This window comes from Oncorhynchus kisutch, linkage group LG5, assembly GCF_002021735.2.
Source record: "Oncorhynchus kisutch isolate 150728-3 linkage group LG5, Okis_V2, whole genome shotgun sequence".
Classification (NCBI taxonomy): domain Eukaryota; kingdom Metazoa; phylum Chordata; class Actinopteri; order Salmoniformes; family Salmonidae; genus Oncorhynchus; species Oncorhynchus kisutch.
The window spans coordinates 6,295,022-6,316,673 of record NC_034178.2 but is presented as its reverse complement, the minus strand read 5'-3'; the positions used below and the strand labels follow the sequence as shown (position 1 = coordinate 6,316,673).

The 21,652-nt window shown below is 44.6% G+C and overlaps 2 protein-coding genes across 2 annotated transcripts in view; both read left to right on the top strand.

The window, feature by feature from the left end:
* Positions 1 to 1,100: 1,100 nt before the first annotated feature.
* On the top strand, positions 1,101 to 3,987 carry LOC109890574 (small ubiquitin-related modifier 3). The gene is made up of 4 exons (XM_020482507.2): positions 1,101 to 1,257; positions 2,168 to 2,296; positions 2,469 to 2,540; positions 2,793 to 3,987. Exons 1-4 carry the CDS (start codon positions 1,237 to 1,239, stop codon positions 2,853 to 2,855), a joined length of 285 nt encoding a protein of 94 aa, XP_020338096.1. The 5' UTR covers positions 1,101 to 1,236; the 3' UTR covers positions 2,856 to 3,987.
* Positions 3,988 to 10,614: 6,627 nt separating this feature from the next.
* Positions 10,615 to 21,652, top strand: part of LOC109890395 (ubiquitin carboxyl-terminal hydrolase 40) — a 31,354-nt gene continuing 20,316 nt past the window's right edge. The window contains exons 1-18 of the mRNA XM_031824280.1: positions 10,615 to 11,806; positions 11,883 to 11,950; positions 12,046 to 12,159; positions 12,320 to 12,484; positions 12,995 to 13,141; positions 13,280 to 13,423; positions 13,575 to 13,703; positions 13,846 to 13,950; positions 14,069 to 14,176; positions 14,319 to 14,534; positions 14,676 to 14,811; positions 14,987 to 15,068; positions 15,244 to 15,415; positions 15,492 to 15,576; positions 15,672 to 15,742; positions 15,851 to 16,209; positions 16,332 to 16,485; positions 16,606 to 16,666. Coding sequence (XP_031680140.1) covers positions 11,614 to 11,806; positions 11,883 to 11,950; positions 12,046 to 12,159; positions 12,320 to 12,484; positions 12,995 to 13,141; positions 13,280 to 13,423; positions 13,575 to 13,703; positions 13,846 to 13,950; positions 14,069 to 14,176; positions 14,319 to 14,534; positions 14,676 to 14,811; positions 14,987 to 15,068; positions 15,244 to 15,415; positions 15,492 to 15,576; positions 15,672 to 15,742; positions 15,851 to 16,209; positions 16,332 to 16,485; positions 16,606 to 16,666 — 2,509 coding nt within the window. The 5' untranslated portion in view covers positions 10,615 to 11,613. The remainder of the gene's footprint in view (positions 11,807 to 11,882; positions 11,951 to 12,045; positions 12,160 to 12,319; positions 12,485 to 12,994; positions 13,142 to 13,279; positions 13,424 to 13,574; positions 13,704 to 13,845; positions 13,951 to 14,068; positions 14,177 to 14,318; positions 14,535 to 14,675; positions 14,812 to 14,986; positions 15,069 to 15,243; positions 15,416 to 15,491; positions 15,577 to 15,671; positions 15,743 to 15,850; positions 16,210 to 16,331; positions 16,486 to 16,605; positions 16,667 to 21,652) is intronic.

Genomic DNA, 21,652 nt, shown 5'->3' with positions numbered 1-21,652 from the left:
TCTCTTTGGATCTTATCAACTCCTAGCTCCTACAATAACCTTTACCTCATAGTGAGAAACCTACAACAACCATATCAGACCAGTGATCGTAACCTCAACAATAGTAGAGATGTGAATAAACAGGAATTCCTGCAGTTTTGACTCAAACCTTAATTCTTAATCTCAATATACTATTTTTTATCAAGGATACATATACTCTTTATTCAAGCATTTTCTATGACCAGAGCCACAGAGAGAATCTTTTTCTGGAATGTAAACCCAGGCCTCGATCCCTACCCAGTCCAATCCTTCCCTTTCTCCCTTAAGAGAGAAATTACATGTTGAGTTGGAGCGCCCCCGACTGGTCATCAAAAGTCATACCCCCCCACTCTCAGTTTGCTTCTGTAATGAATACACCCCATTTCTCTATCCATTGTGATGAAGATGGAAGATTTGGCTTGGTATAATTTGTACATAGCCATGTTAAAAAATGGTCAGAGACTCCAGTCACCCAAGTCATAGAATGTTTTCTCTGATACCGCACGGCAAGCTGTACCGGAACGCCAAGTCTAGGACCAAAAGGCTCCTTAACAGCTTCTACCTCCAAGCCGCAAGACTGCTGAACAATTAATCAAATGGCCACCGGACTATTTACATTGACACTCCATCCCTCCATTTGTTTATACCCTGCTGCTACTCGCTGTTTATTATCTATGCATAGTCACTTCACCCCTACCAACATGTACAAATGACCTCGACTAACCTGTACCCCCGCACGTTGACTCGGTACCGCCCTGTATATAGCCCAGTTATTGTTCTTTTTTTGTGTTACTTTTTATTTGTTTACTTTAGTTTATTAGGTAAATATTTTCTTAACTCTTCTTGAACTGCACTGTTGGTTAAGGACTTGTAAGTATGGTAGTCTACACCTGTTGTTTACGAAGCATGTGACAAATACAATTTGATCGGAGTGTAATGTGTGTATTTATTTGAGATTAACCAAGGGCCACACTCAGCCCTGCCTTTGGCGGGTTCTTAATGTCGCGTGGCCGAGTATTTGGCTGAATTACGCATCCCCGTCCCCGAGAGAATATGTCACGTGGTTTCACGAAAGCCAATCAGTGTCTGCGGAACGAGAGACCAAAGCGCGTTCCCGTGTTTGCGGAGGAGAAGAGCATATAGCTTAAAGAGGTGCAAACGAAAACACAGCCAAAATTGCATTTTAACCAGCAAATCCTTTAAAGAAAACTCATCAAAATGTCGGAGGAGAAACCAAAGGTAAGGCTAGCCGTCTATCAGCATGTGGTGGGTATGTAAGGTGATTAGAACAGTCTAATGTCAAATAGCGCCTGAAATATGCAATAAAAAATGGCCCGGTTTGCACGTTTGTCTGAATCGGCGCACTGTTTGTTTCGTAGTTAAATGAATGGAGTGCTGCCTCCGGATACGATATTTAAGTTTATCAGATATAAAAACTATTAGAGATGTTATACGAAATATTTCGACCAGATAATAGAATTGTTGTAACAACTAACACTTACATTTCGAAGTTGAATACACCGATACCGTTTGCGGGTTTTTCTTTGTGGAAGCCATACCACGCTAGCAGCTAGCTAGCTAAACGCCGCAAGGCAAGCGGCACAAAATGTGACACCATTTGGAAGCCGTATTCGAGTGATTTTTAGATGCATTCGTCGGCATCCACTTATTGAAATGGCTAAATAACCTAGTTATTGCACTGTTTATCTTTTAGGCCAGTAAACACGCATGGCGTTGGCCAGGCGCCGGTAAGACCAGGTAAAGCTAGCTAGATCATAAGTGGTCTGTACGAAATGGTTCCTAACCACTGATTGATAGTGTTTGGATATAATTTGTTTTCGATTTGAGGCAATAGGACAAGCTGAACGTGGATTTTGCTGTGGATAACGCCCGGGTCAGGTAGCTGGCTGCCTCAGTCACAGCCTACAGGTTCCGCGCATTCCCCAGAACCAGTACCACCCACAAGGAACCCTAATTCACTGGACAAGAACACTACCTACCCCATGTCCAGATCTTACCAGAGACGTATGAGGAGGCCTAACAGTGGTTGCACAACTCATCAATTGTTTGGCTCTCCAAGACCGATGCATTGCAATGAAGACTGAAACTACATTGTTAATCTTTTAATTGCTGTTTGGTTGTGTTTCAGGAGGGCGTGAAGACTGAGAACGACCACATTAACTTAAAGGTAGCCGGTCAGGACGGCTCTGTGGTTCAGTTCAAAATCAAGAGGCACACTCCGCTCAGCAAACTGATGAAGGCCTACTGCGAACGTCAGGTCAGCACAGTAGCTAATCAGACACCTTGCCCTGCTGCCTCAATGGCGAAGACTGGAGCAGGGGCACACTGAACATTGCTCATAGAAATATTGTCAATAGAGCCGACCTGATTCCTAATACTATAGGAATATCTGTCCCATGTATTTCTAATGTGTCCTCTCTCTCCTGCAGGGGCTCTCGATAAGGCAGATCAGGTTCAGGTTTGACGGACAGCCAATCAACGAGACGGACACACCTTCACAGGTACACTGCACAGACAACTGGCAGCTCTCTCTAAACACCCTCTACTCACTCTATTCTCTTATCTCATTCTTAATCACTCTAAAGCACAGCTTCTCTGATGCCATTATCTTGTCTCAACTAAAGCACACCTGCTCTCAATTAACTTGATTACTTTCTCACAGAACTTCCCACTCACAGAATCTCCCCCCTCGTGGAATCACTCTTTACTAGATCCCTCTCTCCTTCCATCTCACATGTTAATTCTCTCTTTAGCTGGAGATGGAGGATGAAGACACCATAGATGTTTTCCAACAGCAGACAGGCGGCCTCTGCTAATCCCCTCCCGTTACAGTGATTGACATATCCAAACCACGCCCACTGCTCCTCTTCAGCTTCTGTGTTCCATTGTTGTTTTTTAAATATGTCTGTCTCGGTTTTGTCCTGAGGGGAGTGGGATAAACTTGCCCCCTAAACACTGATTTACGGTCAGTTATTAGTTTACCCCATATTGGATGAGGTTAAGTTTAGGACACAATGAGCTGATCCTAGATCTGTGCTAAGGGGCAACTTCTACTTTGAGGCTTCCCCATCGTCTGTTTCCTTGTTCTTATTTTAAAAGATGTCTGGCGCAGTTTTGGGTGGGGGTGCTCCCCTCAAATGTCTGTCTTAGTCAACATTGATCTCTTCAACAGTCTTGGACAGCTTCTGGGTCTTTCCAATGCTAAGAATCATGGGTTTTGATCTAGAAACAACTCCCTACACCTAAGCCACTTGTGTAGTGTTTTGTATTTATCCAACACCTCAAATCTACAAAAGGCCTAGGGGTTAGGGGTGGCTTCTGGATCCTCCCAATGGTTTGACATGGGGGGCGCCCAAGTTTTTGTCGAGGGTGAAAACCAAGGGTACATCTCAAGTCTTGTGTTGCCTCCATCTGGCACCGATGTGAACATTCAGGCTAAGGTGGATGCTGACCATGGAATAAGCTTTCACTTGTCCAGTTCTTTAGTGTCAGTTTTACAAGAATGAAGGAGAGAAGACCCATTGTCACAAGGAAGCTACTTTTACTGTTGAGATGCACCCCTAGTTTTTTAGAGGGCAGTCAAAAGGGAATATTCCCTGATTCCATATGGGATTTTTTTTTTTTTCAGTGGTCTTATAGCAACCCTGTCAGTGACTCTGCTTTTGGTTTTTGGGTGGGGGTTTAAGGTGGGAAGGAGAAGTCATCCTTAAACACTGATACAGGGTCAGATAATTTGCATCCCCGTAATGGTTAATGTTTTGGGGGTCCCGGTTTTCTGATCCTAGATCTGTGGTTAGGGGCTACGTCTACTTGGAGCATAAGGGGAGGGGCAGTTAAGTTCTTTACCCACATGTTTTGTCATATGGTATTAGTTTGGTTTCTCTACTGATTTGTACATTGTTTGGCGTCTTTTACTACTGTAAACAATAAATATAGTTTGGTACTCAGGCTCCCTGTCCTGCTCCTCCTTTAAATGTGTGTCAGGTAGAAAACGGGCTTATTCAGTGGACTACCAATTACACATACAATTCATGAATTGTATCTTCAATGTATTGTCTATAGTCGTTATGTTCTACCTATTGTGTATCTGTTAGACCCTATCCAGCAGTATTTCACAGTATGGTCACACATGTTTTCTTAGCTGCATAAAGAGACCGGCAGGGGGTGCTACTGTTTATTGTAAATCTCCTCCGAAATCCACTACACTCCCTTGAATAAGCTGCTGTGTTCTCGACGGACTAGATGAACACATTTAAAAACGATATACATTCAAATTCATTTTTACCACTTTGAACTTGTATTTTGGGATTCCTCTGTAAACGTCATCCTTGCGGCGGAGAATAATTAAATGTATTTGCGTTTGTTTCTTCTCGATAACCTTTGACCTTTTTCAAAAGGAGGAGAGGACCGAGGAGTTAGCAAAACCAATTAAATTACACCTGTGCCTGCGGTCAGCCATCTGTCAGGATGTTAGATCACTCTGTGATTGGCTGATGCAGTCAGATTAAGCACAGTCGATTGATAGCCTGATGGGATAGAGATACAAGAAGGGAGAAAGTTATATCATGATCCTGTCAGATCCTGTAGCATTTCATATAAATGGCTAGGAGAAACACACTAGACTAGTCTCTATATGACACTGTCCTCCTGCCCAGTGATCCACCAAAGCACACAAACCTGCTCTTGAAGAAAAGGCTAAACAGAGCAGTAAAAGGTATAGAACAGAAAGAGTGAACACCCCTCCTTTCTCTCCCTGATCTGTATCAGAATGGCTATTTGAAGCCTGGGCATGGCCGAAATACACGCGCACATTAGTCCACCCTCCCGGGTCTGCACCTGGGAGTTGTTCCTAGTTCCCCTCTACAATTTTTATTACATTTTCTCAATGTAATATTAGCAAATCTGTTATGAAAGCATGTGTCTTCTGTAAATAAACTCAACAAAAGAACACAATGCACAGTCATCCACTCAGCTACTACAATAATAAAGGTCCTAATAACAGGGATCTTGGTTAATATGGTAATAGCTTGGCTGGTATCAAGCACTCTATTGGTGGAGCAGAGATCACCAGTGGTATGCATGTTTTCAAATGTATTTATTTTCCTTTAAAAATGACTTATTCGACTCTATGGTGTTTATCTGATGGGATAGAGATACAAGAAGGGAGAAAGTTATATCATGATCCTGTCAGATCCTGTAGCATTTAATATAAATGGCTAGGAGAAACACACTAGACTAGTCTCTATATGACACCATCCTCCTGCCCAGTGCCACTGACACGGCCTGCAACGAAAACATGCGGTCTCTCCTTCACTGCAGCCGAGGTGAGTAAGACATTTAAATGTGTTAACCCTCGCAAGGCTGCAGGCCCAGACGGCATCCCCAGCCGCGCCCTCAGAGCATGCGCAGACCAGCTGGCCGGTGTGTTTACGGACATATTCAATCAATCCCTATATCAGTCTGCTGTTCCCACATGCTTCAAGAGGGCCACCATTGTTCCTGTTCCCAAGAAAGCTAAGGTAACTGAGCTAAACGACTACCGCCCCGTAGCACTCACATCCGTCATCATGAAGTGCTTTGAGAGACTAGTCAAGGACCATATCACCTCCACCCTACCTGACACCCTAGACCCACTCCAATTTGCTTACCGCCCAAATAGGTCCACAGACGATGCAATCTCAACCACACTACACACTGCCCTAACCCATCTGGACAAGAGGAATACCTATGTGAGAATGCTGTTCACCGACTACAGCTCGGCATTCAACACCATAGTGCCCTCCAAGCTCGTCATCAAGCTCGAGACCCTGGGTCTCGACCCCGCCCTGTGCAACTGGGTACTGGACTTCCTGACGGGCCGCCCCCAGGTGGTGAGGGTAGGCAACAACATCTCCTCCCCGCTGATCCTCAACACTGGGGCCCCACAAGGGTGCGTTCTGAGCCCTCTCCTGTACTCCCTGTTCACCCACGACTGCGTGGCCACGCACGCCTCCAACTCAATCATCAAGTTTGCTGACGACACAACAGTGGTAGGCTTGATTACCAACAACGACGAGACGGCCTACAGGGAGGAGGTGAGGGCCCTCGGAGTGTGGTGTCAGGAAAATAACCTCACACTCAACGTCAACAAAACTAAGGAGATGATTGTGGACTTCAGGAAACAGCAGAGGGAACACCCCCCTATCCACATTGATGGAACAGTAGTGGAGAGGGTAGCAAGTTTTAAGTTCCTCGGCATACACATCACAGACAAACTGAATTGGTCCACTCACACAGACAGCATCGTGAAGAAGGTGCAGCAGCGCCTTTTCAACCTCAGGAGGCTGAAGAAATTCGGCTTGTCACCAAAAGCACTCACAAACTTCTACAGATGCACAATCGAGAGCATCCTGGCGGGCTGTATCACCGCCTGGTACGGCAACTGCTCCGCCCTCAACTGTAAGGCTCTCCAGAGGGTAGTGAGGTCTGCACAACGCATCACCGGGGGCAAACTACCTGCCCTCCAGGACACCTACACCACCCGATGTTACAGGAAGGCCATAAAGATCATCAAGGACATCAACCACCCGAGCCACTGCCTGTTCACCCCGCTATCATCCAGAAGGCGAGGTCAGTACAGGTGCATCGAAGCTGGGACCGAGACCCTGAAAAACAGCTTCTATCTCAAGGCCATCAGACTGTTAAACAGCCACCACTAACATTGAGTGGCTGCTGCCAACACACTGACAATGACACTGACTCAACTCCAGCCACTTTAATAATGGGAATTGATGGGAAATGATGTAAATATATCACTAGCCACTTTAAACAATGCTACCTTATATGATGTTACTTACCCTACATTATTCATCTCATATGCATACGTATATACTGTACTCTATATCATCGACTGCATCCTTATGTAATACATGTATCACTAGCCACTTTAACTGTGCCACTTTGTTTACATACTCATCTCATATGTATATACTGTACTCGATATCATCTACTGTATCTTGCCTATGCTGCTCTGTACCATCACTCATTCATATATCCTTATGTACATATTCTTTATCCCCTTACACTGTGTATAAGACAGTAGTTTTGGAATTGTTAGTTAGATTACTTGTTGGTTATTACTGCATTGTCGGAACTAGAAGCACAAGCATTTTGCTACACTCGCATTAACATCTGCTAACCATGTGTATGTGACAAATAAAATGTGATTTGATTTGATCTAATGCAAAGGTTTTTGTAGTACAGCTTATTTCTGTATCTAAACCCATACAACTCCACCTTGGGTATTCATCTTGCTCTCTCTTTCTCACACACTCTCAGAAGAGTATGTGAGAGACACAGCTGGCTTCCGTTCTACTCTGTGAAATGATTGACAGACTGGTTAGTGATTTGCATAGGCCTGGAAAATAAGAGAAGGGGCTGGACCAGACAGAACTAACTCATTAGGAGCCTGCCTGTCTGCCTAGGGTGAAGTCAGATGATGTAGAGTAGTTTAGATCCAGGCTTCACTTTGTCATCTGGACTCTGTTGGAAGATTATGTTTTCTACAGATCCTCTCTAAGGACCATCTCTAGACACACCTCACACTTTCTACAGACACTCTCTAAGGACCATCTCTAGACACACCTCACACACAAACGTATATGCTACCACACACATACTCACACACACACGTGTTGGAGATGAGCATCAATTGGTGTTCGGATCAGTCACAGTGCTTGCGATTGGCTGGAGCAAGCTGTTATGTCATCTCTGATGCTGCTGTTGCCTCTGCTGCTGTTCCTCAGGTTAAGGGTCATCAACTCAGCTGCAGAGACATAGAGACCATGCAGAGGTACATTCTATTCTATTAAATGCGCTATGAAAATATCTGCGTGTGTGTGGGTGTTGTAACCTATCCAGGGACACATTTGATTGTGACACATAACACTGTACTTCCAGTCAGATAGCGGCTCTCTCAGGTTATACTGTAGAGTGGCATTAAACACACCACTATCTCTTTCTTTCTCTTGTTTGCAGTAGGGATGCTAGTTCAAATAGTAACTCCTTACATTTTCCCTGACACCCAAAAGTACTGAATGCTTAGCAGTACAGGAAAATGGTCCAATTCACACACTTATCAAGAGAACACGTGGTCATCCCTACTGCCTCTGATCTGACAGACTCACTAAACACAAATGCATCTTTTGTAAATTATGTCTGTGTTGGAGTGTGCCCCTGTTTTTCCGTACATTTTAAAAACAAGAAAATGGTGGTGTCTGCTTCCCTTAATATAAGAAATGTGATACTTATGTATATTTTAGCAGTTACATTTAGAACCAAATACTTTTACTCAAGTATTATTTTACTGGGTGACTTACTTTTACTTGAGTCACTTTCTATGAATGTATCTATACTTTTACTGAAGTACGACAACTGAGTAATTTTTCCACCACTGTGAGTTTGTGTGTTTGTGTATGTGTGTGTAAGACAAATAGCAGTTGTGTGTGTGAGAGTGTTTGGCGTGTTTAACTTGATTTTCCAAAACTTTGAGATGCAAATCACTCATGCACAGATAACTCTTCTACACATAGATAATTCTTCTACACGTATGTACAGATCATGCCAATAGCCTATCAGACATTTCCCAGCCATCCAGTAAACTCTGACTAACCTTACCTGATATCATGAATACTCAAGAAACTACAACACACGATCTTGCTGCTCTCACCACCTAAAGCAGTTTCCCACTATTTAGGAAATGCTAACTATCTCTCTCTCACTCCCCCTCCCTTTCTTCCTCACTTTCTCACTCTTTCTCTCTTTTTTTCTTGCTTTCTCTATCTGTTTCTTTCTCTCTCTCCGTAGACCTGCTCCCCCTAGACCTTCTGTCCCGTGTTCTCCCCAGGGCAGGGGTGAGGGGGTTAACGAGGGGGGGTGCATCTGATCCAGTCTGGGGGTGTGAGGGATGTCCTTCTGTCCCGTTCTCACCCTTCCCTGGACTTCCCGTTCACCCAGCACCTCGTCAACTGTCACCTCTTCCCCAGAGAGTTCTCCATCGTCACCACCCTGAAGGTCAGCCTCGTCGCCCCTAAGGTAAGGGCCAGGGGTTCGAAACACCTGCGGCAGCATTACAGCAGGAAGTGACATCATCGATGACGTGGGGAAGGTTCAGTTAATTTTTTTATATTGCCTCTTCCCACTGTTTGATGGTTACCACATTTCATTTACTCCATTCCAGACATTATTGTGAGCCGTCCTCCCCTTAGCAGCCTCCTGTGATGAGTTGCAATACTAGTAACTGGGGCGGCAGGGTAGCCTGGTGGTTAGAGCGTTGGACTAGTAACCGAAAGGTTGCAAGTTCATATCCCCGAGCTGTTTACAAATCTGTTGTTCTACCCCTGAACAGGCAGTTAACCCACTGTTCCTAGGCTGTCATTGAAAATAAGAATTTGTTCTTAACTGACTTGCCTAGTTAAATAAAGGTAAAAAATAACTCAGTTGCAATTATCTCTTCCTCTCCCTGCCCCCTCCCTTCCTCTAGGTAATACCAACCACACCATAGACAGTGTGGTCTACAAGTGGGACCGTGGTACGCAGCTATTTGAAACACACCAGTACAGTATATAACTTTAACATTAGTCACATTTGTTGCCTATCATTTTGTGAAAATTATTTATTGAGGTAATAGAAATGTGTAAAAAAAATACATTGTTTATACCACTTGAACCAACGTCCAGAAACCTTAAAGAGAGACTTCAGGATTTTGGCCATTTTTACATTTAGTTAATCTTTATTTAACTAGACCTTTATCTACTTCCCCAGAGTCAGATGAACTCGTGGAGACCATTTTTATGTCTCTGCGTGCAGTTTGAAGGAAGTTGCTCGTGTTTGCGCAATTGCTAACTAGCGTTAGCGCAATGCCTGGTAGTCTATGGTAACTGCTAGCAAACTAATTCTAACTTCCACCTACTGGATGCAGAGTGAAAGAGAGTGATCTGGCTCGAGGTATTTTACTGGTTTGTGACTCACCGACACCGTCCCAGGTTAGAGGGGAATAAAACTGCCCAAGAGTTAACACACAGGAACTTTAAACACACTGAGGAAGATGAACATTGGGATGAAAAGTGAGAAAGATAGTGGAATGGTAATAGTTCTGTTGAAGGAAATGAAAGGCAATGAATATACTGTACATATGATAACACAAGAGCATAATAACAGTAATAAAGGTGTGTAGAAATGGCATATAATCCCTGAACATGTTTATAGGTTACAAGCTATACATAATGCAACAACAACTAACTATTAAGAACAATACCAACGCCATCCCACAAGTCCAGAGATATGAGTGAGTCCAGTTGTTGATTGGCAGAGACAGATGTTGCTCTCTGCCGCTGCTTGAGGGAGACTGCAAGTATTGTGTGACCTGCAGTGTCAAGAGGATGGGTAGATGTCCTGCCCCCTAGTAACCTCCCTAGCAACCTATCAAGGCACAGGTCAGAGTTTTAGAGGCAGGTTTATGGTTCCCCCTAGACTCTCGGGCTCTGGTTGTGGTGGATGGGGAGGGGAGTTTGCTCAGGGTTGTGAGGTGCTAACAGTCACCGACAGGGAATTCTTAACACAGAGACAAAAATGCTATCCACAAGTTCATCTGACCCTGGGGAAGTAGACAAATGGCTTCATTGCCAAATTCCCAAAGTATACCTTTAAAATGTGTGGCTTGTGTCAGTGCTTTTACACAAAAACTGAACAGGTGGTTAAAAGACCAGCAGGTTTGTAGCTACGTACGAACCTTCTTTAAGATTGCCAGCAGAAAATGCATCACATTTCAGTTCAGATTTACCAGTTGTGTGTGTTTGAGACATCCACCGGATGACAGACAAGCCATGTTATAAAAACTACAAGAGGCTTGATGCTCTTGCAAAATCGAAGAGAAGACTTGGTGGACATGTAGTTTATTCAGCCGAGGTGCCAACCTGTGATTTCAAAACGACACTACAACTACCACAATGCCCCACTCTACCCTTTGGACATTATGGCTGCGCACTGTTCATCAATGGTGCTTTTATTTACGTTTTTTCGTTTTTTCTCTTATTTAAAACAGAGGAATGTAGACAGAGTTTGGTTTCGAGTATAACTTTCTAAAAAAGCATCAGGATATTTCTGGAGTTAAAGCTCTATTTGCGTCAGGAACGCTGAAACACGTTTTGCTTGATAGCTAACGAGTCAGATAGCCAGGTAGGTCTGTCACCGGTCCGAATTTAGCTGTTGTAAACTCGGTTCACACTAAATTAACTCGTGTTGTAAAGGCAATGATTGTATAGCTTGTTTGTTATCCACTACAATAATTGCTTTTACTCGAGCACAATACGGGAACGCACTATTTTTCTATTCATAGCTATGTTTACCCCTGTAAAGTCGTCTTATTTCAGAGTCAGCCCCACTACTATCAACAGAGAGCTAGGCAAGACCAAGATGAGATAGCAAGAGGAGTCATTGGTTAGCTAGCTACGCGATCGTGAACACAATTAGACATTCAATTCAGTCCCCAGAAGGTGCGTTTCACAGGAAAGAGAAACACAAGACGCATGCCCAGCCATGTTTGGGAGTCTTTTCGAGGAAGAGGGGGAGGGATATTCTCTGGCTCCCTCAGGAGGTAGAGTTGTAAAGGGGGAAGGGGAGCCACCTCCACCCCGGGGAAGAGTGAACCTCAGTGGGATTAAAAACCAGGGAGGGACGTGCTACCTCAACTCCCTGCTCCAGACCCTGCTCTTCACCCCGGAGTTCAGAGGTGAGAGGTCAAGTCAGGTCACTTGGTGTTCTGTCTTTGGTTCATACTGTATTTGAAATAGTGTGTGTGTGTGTAGAGGAGCTGTTCAGTCTGGGTCCAAAGGAATTGGGCTGCCTGGAGGACAAAGACAAACCAGAGGCCAAGGTAAAGAACCAACCATGGGAGTGTGTGTTCCTCACTGTGTTCATGTCTTTATTTGTATTGGTGTGTTTGAGTAGTACATTAACTCTGTCCCTCAGGTCAGGGTTATTCCATTGGAGCTCCAGAGGCTGTTTGCTCGTCTACTCTTGGTGGACCAACAGAGTGCCTCTACTACTGATCTCACTGACAGCTTCGGATGGAACAACAGCGAGGTAGTGTATGTGATCACGAGCATGTGAACGAGCGTGTGTATGAATGGCGGTGTGTGTGACGCAGGGACTAAACTAGAGAATGAGGCTTGCTTTATATAATGCTACATCGCTTTCTCCTACAGTATCTTGCTTACCACTCTCTCTCATCTCTCTCCCGTAGGAGAGCAGGCAACATGATGTGCAAGAGTTGAACAGGATTCTTTTCAGTGCCCTAGAGCACTCCCTAGTGGACACCAGCGGTAGTGCGTTCATCCAGCGCCTCTACCATGGCACCACTGTCAACAGCATTCTCTGCAAAGAGTGTGGCAACATCAGCCAGAGACAGGTTTTTATTTATTGAACCTTTATTGAACTAGGCAAGTCAGTTAAGGACAAATTATTATTCATAATGATGGCCTACCAAAAGGCAAAAAAAAGGTCTCCTGCGGGGACGGGGGATTAAAAATATAGGACAAAACACACATCACGACAAGAGAGACAACACCACATAAAGAGAGCCCTAAGACAACAACAGCATGGCAGCAGCACATGACAACACGGCATGGTAGCAACACATGCCAACAACATGATAGCAACACAACATGGCAGCAGCACGACGTGGTAGCAACACAAAACAGGGTACATACATTATTGGGCACAGACAACAGCACAAAGGGCAAGAAGGTAGAGACAACAATACATCACACAAAGCAGCCACAACTATCAGTAAGAGTGTCCATGATTGAGTCATTGAATGAAGAGATTGAGATAACACGGGTACATGTGTTTATCTGTACCTGCGCGTATCTTTGTGTTGCTTACACCTCATTCTCTTGGCTCTCTCTTTCCCTCTCAGGAGGACTTCCTGGACTTGACGGTGTGTGTACGTGGTGTGTGTGGCCTGGAAGGGGCGCTCTGGGACATGTTTGTGGAAGAGGAGATGTTTGAAGGCAGTAACCTCTACCGCTGTGGCCAGTGTGACCAACTAGTCACTGCTGCTAAGGTTAGTAGGAGTATTGGCATGGATTTAAATTGTACTTGTTTATTCTAGAATTGGTACTGATTCCAGGACTCTCTCTCCCTTGCTCCCTCTTTCCCTCCCTCTCCTCTGTTCTCTCTCTCTCCCCCTCTCCCTCTGCAGTCTGCCAAGCTGAGGAAGCTCCCTCCCTTCCTGACAGTGTCTCTGTTGAGGTTTAACTTTGACTTTGCCAGGTGCGAGCGTTACAAGGAGACTGGTCGCTACACCTTCCCTCTGACCATCAACCTCAGGCCCTTCTGTGAACAGGTACTGGACAACCACACACATGGATCTGCATTGCTTCACTGCCACTTACTCTTGTTTTAACTAAGTCATGTAGAGTACATATAATGTCAAACCATTTAAGAACATGTTATGTCGCATTATAATGACTATGCTATGTCACCCTCTCTCCCAGACTGAAGACGAGGACTCGGAGTACTCCTATGAACTCTTCTCTGTCATCATCCATAAGGGAGGCTGTTATGGCGGCCATTACCACGTCTACATCAAAGACATGGACCACCTCGGCTTGTGGGAACCGCCGGTGAGAGAGCGCGGGAGGGAGGAGGAGAGAACAACAATTGCATATCAGACAATCGAGGCTTAGAGTATGTCACTAAATATGCTAATAGCGAATTGTTTGTTTGTGTGTGTCTTTTGTATTTCCGCGCTTGCGTTTGTATCAGGAGGAGGATACCAATCCCAAGGTTCAGAAGAAGAAGGAAGTGAGAGCGTATACTGAGCCGGAGAAAGACGACCCTCTATCTGTACTCTCCTCCATAATAGCCCAGGTAACGCAAAGCATGCTGGTTCAACCCAATGGAACGAGAGCACCACGGGCCACATCATCAGTAGGTCCAGTGACTGTATCTGATCTTAATGTGGTGTTGTTTCCCTCCTGGCCTGTAGGAGGAGAGCAGGAGCGTGCTGCTGGACCAGCTGGGTCAGAGACTGATGGACAAGATCGGTTCTTCCTGGAGCAAGAAGTACAGGAAACTCCACGGCCCCATAGGCAAGGTAGGACATGACTGATGGGCGTCCCCCAAGAGCTCCACAACGCCACATAAACACTTCGCTTTCCTTATCTCCTCTACATCGTTCTACATGTTATCCTTCCACTCATCCCCCTCTCCCTCTCGCCTCCTCTCTCCCTCTGCAGTTCCTCCAGAACCACAGTGATGTGTTTGTGTTGGTCAATAATGGCACTTGGGTGGCCCTGAAAGACAACCCCCCTAGCCCGGTGACCCAGCCCTCCAGCCCAGCCCACCCAACCCCTGGCTCTAGCTCTACCCCAGACCCAGTCCACAACAACACAGCCAACCACCTACCAGAACCAGGACTGGAGACCGAACCGAAGACGGCACCAGAACCACAGGTACACTAGTTAGACCTCTCATGGTTCTGCTTTAATGATGGTGTGTCTGCTATGTTGATGCTGCAATTGGTTAGGTTTAAATCTCTATTCTGTCTCTCTCTGACTCTCCATTCATCCATGCATCTTTCCATCTCTCCACAGGGCAGCCACTGGTTTGATCTGAATGACTCCACAGTGACGTCGATCCATGAGAGAGACGTAGAGAAAATGTACCAGGGAAAGGAGAGTGCCTACATGTTGTTCTATAGGAAGACACTGCTACGCAGGCCTTCTGGAGGTACGTGGGTGTTTGTGTGTGGGAGAGAGGCGTAAGAAGGAAAGGGAGGGAGAGAGTGAGCGCAAGGAAAGGAGAGCCACATCCAAACTTGATGCGAGTGGGAGAGGAAGAGAGATGGTGAAGGAGAGACATGAAAACGTACACAGTCTTTCAAATTAGATTTTCCCCCTGGCAGCCCTGAGGAATCCTGGGTATCAGGTTCCCCCTCACCTCTTAGAGATGGCTGAAGAGGAGAACAGAAGACTACAACAGAGACGGTACTCACATGTACACACACACACACACACACATAAACGAAGACTAGAAGCACAAGCATTTCGCTACACTCGCATTAACATCTGCTAACCATGTGTATGTGACAAATAAAATTTGATTTGATTTGTATTTTGCAATGTTTTGCGGCTATCTGTGTGTGTGTGTACTCTGCTATAGGGAGGAGTTTGAGGCCAGCAATAACAATGTTGAGCTGCGTCTCCACCTAGCGCCATGCTATAGGTTGGAAAACGGAGCTCTTAAGCCAATCAGCATAGAGCAGAAAGAGGCCACCAACCTCACCTTCGACCGCTGCAGGACCATAGGAGACCTGCGAATGATCATCTACCAGGTGACGTCATCCCTCCGACTCATTAACGCACTTGGCACTGAGCAAAAAGCTCAAACCTGTGTGTGTGTGTGTTCAGAAGCAGGATCTCTGGGAGGGGGATATGGCTCTGACTGTGGCCAGAAGTCTGCCAGCCGGCCTTCACCTCTACAACACTCTCACAGGTGAGACATGCACACACACACTTAAACACACACACATTTGCAGCATGTCCATTCAGTGAGAGTTGATTCTGAACTTTAGTACGTGTGTGTTTCAGATGACGAGGTGTCTCTTTACAGTGCAGGCATCTTGTCCGGCACTGATCTGTTTGTGTGGAACGGCAGAGAGGTGAGGAGACACTCGAATCAACACAATCCACCGTTGTACATACTGCTACTGGACGTCCTAGAACCAAAACGGCTGTCGGGTCATATCATATCCCCTTTATTTCCTCAGGTTTGTGGGGCGACTGTCCAAACAGGAGCCGAGTGGGAACCAGTGTTGCTGACCGTGGTTCGCCCCTCTCTGGGAGAAGAAGAGGAGGGGGAGGGAGGAGGAGTGGGAGAGGAAGGAGGCTCGGGGCTGACGAAGCAGTCGAGGGGTTTCGCTGGGAGGGTGACTCTAGGAGAGGTGAGGGAGGCATTAGGGGAGCCACAGGAGAGCCTCCTGTGTCAGGAGAAGAGGGGAGGGGAGGGAGGGGGGGCCAGCGGGTGGAGGGTATTCCCTCCTGGAGACATGCAGAGGACCCTGAAGGAGCTGGCCTTGAAGGATGGAGACGCACTGCTGGTGCTGGAGCCACAGACACAGGACAGCAGGTGGGCAGCGTGGTGTGTGTGTGTGTGCGCGACATTGTGTCAGTCTGTGTAAGTGACTGACAGACATGGGGTGTGGTTGGTGTGTTTGCTATGGCTGTGTGTGTAATGTCTCTCTCCCCCAGTGTGTTCAGTGTGAGTGGTGATATGGTAACCGTGACAACACCATCAGACTGTCGCTGGCTTCTGGTGGAATACCGACCAGAGAGAAGAAGAAGAGGAGGGGGGGAGGAAGAGGAGGAGAGGATGAGGGCAAAGGTCCCTGCCTCTGGAAACATGGTGAGCTAGCAAGTGTGTGGGTGCGTGTGGCTGTGGTATGTGTGTTTAGTATGTTAATGTGTGTGTTCAGTATGTTAATGTGTGTGTTTAGTATGTTAATGTGTGTGTGTTCTTTTCTAGCTCCTATGTGAGGTGAAACAGAGGGCCATAGCGGAGCTGCAGCTACAGGAGCATCTAGCAGGTCAAATACTGTTACTGTTACCACTCCTACTAGCAGCAGCTATAGGTCAGATACTGATACCACTCCTACTAGCAGCAGCTATAGGTCAGATACTGTTACCACTCCTACTAGCAGCAGCTATAGGTCAGATACTGTTACTGTTACCACTCCTAATAGCAGCAGCTATAGGTCAGATACTGTTACCACTCCTACTAGCAGCAGCTATAGGTCAGATACTGATACCACTCCTACTAGCAGCAGCTATAGATCAGATACTGTTACCACTCCTACTAGCAGCAGCTATAGGTCAGATACTGTTACTGTTACCACTCCTACTAGAAGCAGCTATAGGTCAGATACTGATACCACTCCTACTAGCAGCAGCTATAGGTCAGATACTGTTACCACTCCTACTAGCAGCAGCTATAGGTCAGATACTGTTACCACTCCTAATAGCAGCAGCTATAGGTCAGATACTGATACCACTCCTACTAGCAGCAGCTATAGGTCAGATACTGTTACCACTCCTACTAGCAGCAGCTATAGGTCAGATACTGTTACCACTCCTAATAGCAGCAGCTATAGGTCAGATACTGTTACCACTCCTACTAGCAGCAGCTATAGGTCAGATACTGTTACCACTCCTACTAGCAGCAGCTATAGGTCAGATACTGTTACCACTCCTACTAGCAGCAGCTATAGGTCAGATACTGTTACCACTCCTGCTAGCAGCAGCTATAGGTCAGATACTGTTACCACTCCTACTAGCAGCAGCTATAGGTCAGATACTGTTACCACTCCTACTAGCAGCAGCTATTGGTCAAATACTGTTACCACTCCTAATAGCAGCAGCTATAGGTCAGATACTGTTACTGTTACCACTCCTACTAGAAGCAGCTATAGGTCAGATACTGATACCACTCCTACTAGCAGCAGCTATAGGTCAGATACTGATACCACTCCTACTAGCAGCAGCTATAGGTCAGATACTGTTACCACTCCTACTAGAAGCAGCTATTGGTCAGATACTGTTACCACTCCTACTAGCAGCAGCTATAGGTCAGATACTGTTACCACTCCTACTAGCAGCAGCTATAGTTCAGATACTGATACCACTCCTACTAGCAGCAGCTATAGGTCAGATACTGTTACCACTCCTACTAGCAGCAGCTATAGGTCAGATACTGTTACCACTCCTACTAGCAGCAGCTATAGGTCAGATACTGTTACAACTCCTACTAGCAGCAGCTATAGGTCAGATACTGTTACCACTCCTACTAGCAGCAGCTATAGGTCAGATACTGTTACTGTTACCACTCCTACTAGAAGCAGCTATAGGTCAGATACTGATACCACTCCTACTAGCAGCAGCTATAGGTCAGATACTGTTACCACTCCTAATAGCAGCAGCTGTAGGTCAGATACTGTTACCACTCCTACTAGCAGCAGCTATAGGTCAGATACTGTTACCACTCCTAATAGCAGCACCTATAGGTCAGATACTGTTACCACTCCTACTAGCAGCAGCTATAGGTCAGATACTGTTACCACTCCTAATAGCAGCAGCTATAGGTCAGATACTGTTACTGTTACCACTCCCTACCATTACTGGTTCACCAACTTCTTCTCTGATAGAGTTCAGTGTTGTCCGGGTCTCTGGCAGTCTCTATGGGGGTGCCACAGGGTTCAATTCTTGGGCCGACTCACTTCTCTGTATACATCAATGTTGCTCTTGCTGCTGGTGAGTCTCTGATCCACCTCTACGTAGACGACACCATTCTGTATACTTCTTGCCCTTCTTTGGACACTGTTAACAACCCTCCAGATGAGCTTCAATGCCATACAACTCTCCTTCTGTGGCCTCCAACTGCTATTAAATACAAGTAAAACTAAATGCATGCTATTCAACCGATCGCTGCCAGCACCTGCCCGCCCGTCCAGCATCACTACTCTGGACGGTTCTGACTTAAAATATGTGGACAACTACAAATACCCAGGTGTCTGGTTAGACTGTAAACTCTCCTTCCAGACTCACATTAAGCATCTCCAATACAAAGTTAAATCTAGAATTGGCTTCCTATTTCGCAACAAAGCATCCTTCACTCATGCTGCCAAACATACCCTCGTAAAACTGACCATCCTACCAAACCTCAACTTCGGTGATGTCATCTATAAAATAGCCTCCAACACTCTACTCAACAAATTTGATGCAGTCTATCGCAGTGCCATCCATTTTGTCACCAAAGCCCCATATACTACCCACCACTGCGACCTGTACTCTCTCGTTGCCTGGCCCTCGCTTCATACTCGTCGCCAAACCCACTGGCTCTAGGTCATCTACAAGACCCTGCTAGGTAAAGTTCCCCCTTATCTCAGCTCGCTGGTCACCATAGCAGCACCCACCTGTAGCACGTGCTCCAGTAGGTATATCTCTCTGGTCACCCCCAAAACCAATTCCTCCTATTCCTCCTCTCCTTCCAGTTCTCTGCTGCCAATGACTGGAACGAACTACAAAAATCTCTGAAACTGGAAACACTTATCTCCCTCACTAGCTTTAAGCACCAGCTGTCAGTGCAGTTTACAGATTCCTGCACCTGTACTTAGCCCAAACAACTACCTCTCCCCCTACTGTATTTATTTATTTAGCTCCTTTGCACCCCATTATTTCTATTTCTACTTTGCACATTCTTACACTGCAAATCAACCATTCCAGTGTTTTACTTGCTATATTGTATTTACTTCGCCACCATGGCCTTTTTTTGCCTTTACCTCCCTTATCTCACCTCATTTGCTCACATTGTATATAGACTTATTTTTCGACTGTATTATTGACTGTATGTTTGTTTTACTCCATGTGTAACTCTGTTGTTGTATGTGTCGAACTGCTTTGCTTTATCTTGGCCAGGTCGCAATTGTAAATGAGAACTTGTTCTCAACTTGCCTACCTGGTTAAATAAAGGTGAAATAAAAAATACTGTTACTGTTACCACTCCTAATATCAGCAGCTATAGTTAAGGTACTGTTACTGTTACCACTCCTAATATCAGCAGCTATAGTTAAGGTACTGTTACTGTTACCACTCCTAATATCAGCAGCTATAGTTAAGGTACTGTTACTGTTACCACTCCTAATATCATCAGCTATAGTTAAGGTACTGTTACTGTTACCACTCCTAATATCAGCAGCTATAGTTAAGGTACTGTTACTGTTACCACTCCTAATATCATCAGCTATAGTTAAGTTACTGTTACCACTCCTAATATCATCAGCTATAGTTAAGGTACTGTTACCACTCCTAATATCATCAGCTATAGTTAAGGTACTGTTACCACTCCTAATATCATCAGCTATAGTTAAGTTACTGTTACCACTCCTAATATCATCAGCTATAGTTAAGGTACTGTTACCACTCCTAATATCATCAGCTATAGTTAAGGTACTGTTACCACTCCTAATATCATCAGCTATAGTTAAGGTACTGTTACCACTCCTAATATCATCAGCTATAGTTAAGGTACTGTTACCACTCCTAATATCATCAGCTATAGTTAAGGTACTGTTACCACTCCTAATATCATCAGCTATAGTTAAGTTACTGTTACCACTCCTAATATCATCAGCTATAGTTAAGTTACTGTTACTGTTACCACTCCTAATATCATCAGCTATAGTTAAGTTACTGTTACTGTTACCACTCCTAATATCATCAGCTATAGTTAAGGTACTGTTACCACTCCTAATATCATCAGCTATTGTTAAGGTACTGTTACCACTCCTAATATCATCAGCTATAGTTAAGGTACTGTTACCACTCCTAATATCATCAGCTATAGTTAAGTTAATGTTACTGTTACCACTCCTAATATCATCAGCTATAGTTAAGTTACTGTTACTGTTACCACTCCTAATATCATCAGCTATAGTTAAGTTAATGTTACTGTTACCACTCCTAATATCATCAGCTATAGTTAAGTTACTGTTACTGTTACCACTCCTAATATCATCAGCTATAGTTAAGTTACTGTTACCACTCCTAATATCATCAGCTATAGTTAAGGTGCTGTTACCACTCCTAATATCATCAGCTATAGTTAAGGTACTGTTACCACTCCTAATAGCAGCAGCTATAGTTAAGGTACTGTTACCACTCCTAATATCATCAGCTATAGTTAAGGTACTGTTACCACTCCTAATAGCAGCAGCTATAGGTCAGGTACTGTTACTATTACCACTCCTAATATCATCAGCTATAGTTAAGGTACTGTTACTGTTACCACTCCTAATATCATCAGCTATAGTTAAGGTACTATTACTGTTACCACTCCTAATATCATCAGCTATAGTTAAGGTACTGTTACCACTCCTAATATCATCAGCTATAGTTACGTTACTGTTACTGTTACCACTCTTAATATCATCAGCTATAGTTAAGGTACTGTTACTGTTACCACTCCTAATATCATCAGCTATATTTAAGGTACTATTACTGTTACCACTCCTAATATCATCAGCTATAGTTAAGGTACTGTTACTGTTACCACTCCTAATATCATCAGCTATAGTTAAGGTACTATTACTGTTACCACTCCTAATATCATCAGCTATAGTTACGTTACTGTTACTGTTACCACTCCTAATATCATCAGCTATAGTTAAGTTACTATTACTGTTACCACTCCTAATATCATCAGCTATAGTTAAGGTACTGTTACTGTTACCACTCCTAATATCATCAGCTATAGTTATGGTACTGTTACTGTTACCACTCCTAATATCATCAGCTATAGTTAAGGTACTGTTACCACTCCTAATATCATCAGCTATAGTTAAGTTACTATTACTGTTACCACTCTTAATATCATCAGCTATAGTTAAGGTACTGTTACTGTTACCACTCCTAATATCATCAGCTATAGTTAAGGTACTGTTACTGTTACCACTCCTAATATCATCAGCTATAGTTAAGGTACTGTTACTGTTACCACTCCTAATATCATCAGCTATAGT